Below are 2694 nucleotides of genomic sequence, written 5' to 3' on the forward strand. Positions count from 1 at the left end.
TGCTGCATCCGTGCAGCCGTTCACTTCTTTCCTTGTCGACGTGATCACCACCTGGAACGAATTTGGATGCTTGTGTCTTTTGTGCGTGTGTGTGTGTGTGTGTTTTCTTCTTTGCTTCTTTTTTTTTCTTCAGTGCAGCATCTGCAGCTGCAAGCCCATTCCATTGTCCATCATAACGACGCTCGGCGGCAGTCCGCTAAAGCCCTCTGCGCCACCATTGCTGGCGTTGACGGGGGCCGACGGCAAGTAGGGCGGAAGCGCCGGCATCCCCGTCGCAGTGCTGTTCATGGGCACCGTACCCATTGGAAAGTATGTCAACGGGGCTGTCCCATTAGCCATGGGGTTCGCAGTGGCTGTCGCTGCCGGCAGACCGGACGGTGACGACGATCCGGGGTACGCGCTCACACCATTCGCGGTCGCAGCGGTCGTTGGAAAGGCACCGTACCCGCCAGTGGGCAGCGGATAGTACACAAAGGCGGCTGTTGCCGCCGGCGGCGCCACCCACTCCGTCGAGGTCGCGCCGTTCGCGCCGTTCACTGCCGTCGTCGTGACCATCATCTGCGCAGACCCCGCCGGCATCATGGGCGCCATGTTCGGGAAGGGGAAGTTGAAGGGGGACACGGCGGCTTGAGAATTAGCGTTGTTGCCCACCGCATCGCGTGGGCCGCCGTTGGTGTTCCCCCTCGTCGCCGCTTTCGCCGATCCCAGGGAGGAGCAGCTGTCGGATGAGTGAAGGGAGTCCAGCGGGGGACTGAGAACCATGGATCCCGGGGAGAGAGCCGACATGGCCGCGGGCGCGCCTCCGCGTGGAGCGCCGTTGGTGGCGCTGCCGCCAGGGGTGAGAGGGCCAGGCAAAGGCGTGCCGGCAGCGCCAAAGCCACAGTCCGTGCGCGGGCTGCAACTCGCCGGGGTCACCGTGAAGAAGGCCGTCGACGGCGACGTGTTGACGGCCATATGCCCATCCACGGCAGAGGCTGTGAGTGCGGTGGTGGCCGGTACAGCGCCGCCTGCAGGAGCCATAAAAGGGAAATACTGCGGCATCGTCATGGGCATGGCGCCGCCGCTCGGCATAGCGGCGGCCATCCCCATCGGGTTGTATGGCATCTGAATCGGCACGCCGCTGTTACCAACAGCCGCGCCGGAGATGGAGCTGTTGTTGACAGCACGACGACCCTGCGAGCCGCGACGAGAGCCACCACTGCGGCGGCTGCGATTAGTATTGTCACGACGGTCGCGCTGCATCGAGGGCGGCGGCAGCGTCGTGTTGATGGCAGCACCAGCATCCCCAAGCGGCTGTGGGGTGGCGTGAGAGTCAGCGAGACGGGCCTGAACACAGCGGCCCTGCAAAAAGCTGCCATTGAGGCCGCGGATGCAGCTCGCCGCACTCTCCTCGCTGTAGTACAGCGCGAATCCGTAGGCCTTCGTCGGGGCATTGCGATTGTCAACGCACAGCTTCGCTGCCTCCACCCGTCCAAACTGCTGGCACAGCTGCCGGAAATCCTCCGAGCGGTAGGTCGGCGGCACACCAGAGATGTACACGTTGCGGCGGACGTTCTGATTCTTCACTTTGACCGGCTCTGCCGGTGGCGTCGGGACCTGGTCTATAACAGGCGAACCACCAGCGGTTGTCGATGCGGAACGACCAACACTCTTGCCGCCTTTTTTGGACGGCGCCTGCGGCGTCGCCTTCATCGCGGCCGCGGCGGTGAGAACGGCATCGGGAGGCTGAGACTTGTGGTCCGCCATCACGCCGGTGGTTGGCAGCACGTCGAACGACAGAATCGACGACGTCGCAAAGTTGTGTGTACCGTCCAACCGCTGCGAGATGCCCGACTCGCTCTGTGACCCGCTGGCGTGAGACCCGAACGAAAGCGAGAACTCCTTGGTCGAGTTGTTGTGGAACGCGTCGGACACGGGCGAGGTGCTCATGATGAAGCGCGGAGAGGGTTGGTGGGGCGAAATAAAACAAGAAAAGGTGCACGGATCGACACAAAACACTTATTAAAAGTGCTCAAAGGGATGAAAGAAGACGCACGCACACGCTAAGAGAGAAAGAGAGGTCGAACGCGGAGTTGTGGGCGTGAAAGGGATCAGAACAGAATAAAAAGAGAGAGCAGACACCAACGACAACTTCCGTCAGGACAAGATAAAAAAAAAGGCAAGGCAAGCAGTAGCTGATATAACTCCCCTGTGCACACTTATGTGGCTGCCCCAGCGACTGGAGAAGAAGGAGGTGAGGCGAATGATGAAGAGTCCTTCCCTTGGTATATACCAGCAAGAACAACAACGACACCTACACAGAGGAAGACTAAAGAAAAGAGAGAGAGGAGGTCACGAAAGTGTAAAGAAACTTCGGTGTGGAGCTGCGTTGGTGAGGTGGTGGCGGGGGACTCAAGATATACTTCCTTTTCTGCCTACTTTACGTGCACGTGTGCGTGAAAGTTATGTAGTGTATGCGTGTGCGTGTGTTTCTTTCGTTCCGTGCGTCAGATCGATCGGACGAGTAGCAGCCGGAGTACTCGTAGAGACGGCGGGGGAGAGGCGTGAGCGGGGAGCGTGGGGGAGCGTGGGGGAGCGAACAAGCAACAAGGAAAAGGAGGACGACGACGACGATGACAAGGAAGAGAAAGAGAATACAAAGAGAGATGAAAGACTGCCAAGGTCAGTGACACTTCAAGGAGCAACACAAGGTCG

The 2694-nt window shown here is 59.9% G+C and overlaps 1 protein-coding gene across 1 annotated transcript; it reads right to left on the reverse strand.

Annotated features, from left to right (window-relative positions):
- Positions 1-129: 129 nt before the first annotated feature.
- On the reverse strand, positions 130-1929 carry LMJF_23_0730 (putative RNA-binding protein; the record flags this gene model as incomplete). Its single annotated transcript, XM_001683356.1, has 1 exon — positions 130-1929. One exon carries the CDS (start codon positions 1927-1929, stop codon positions 130-132), a length of 1800 nt encoding a protein of 599 aa, XP_001683408.1.
- Positions 1930-2694: the final 765 nt, after the last annotated feature.

This window comes from Leishmania major, chromosome 23, assembly GCF_000002725.2.
Source record: "Leishmania major strain Friedlin complete genome, chromosome 23".
Taxonomy (NCBI): Eukaryota; Euglenozoa; class Kinetoplastea; order Trypanosomatida; family Trypanosomatidae; genus Leishmania; species Leishmania major.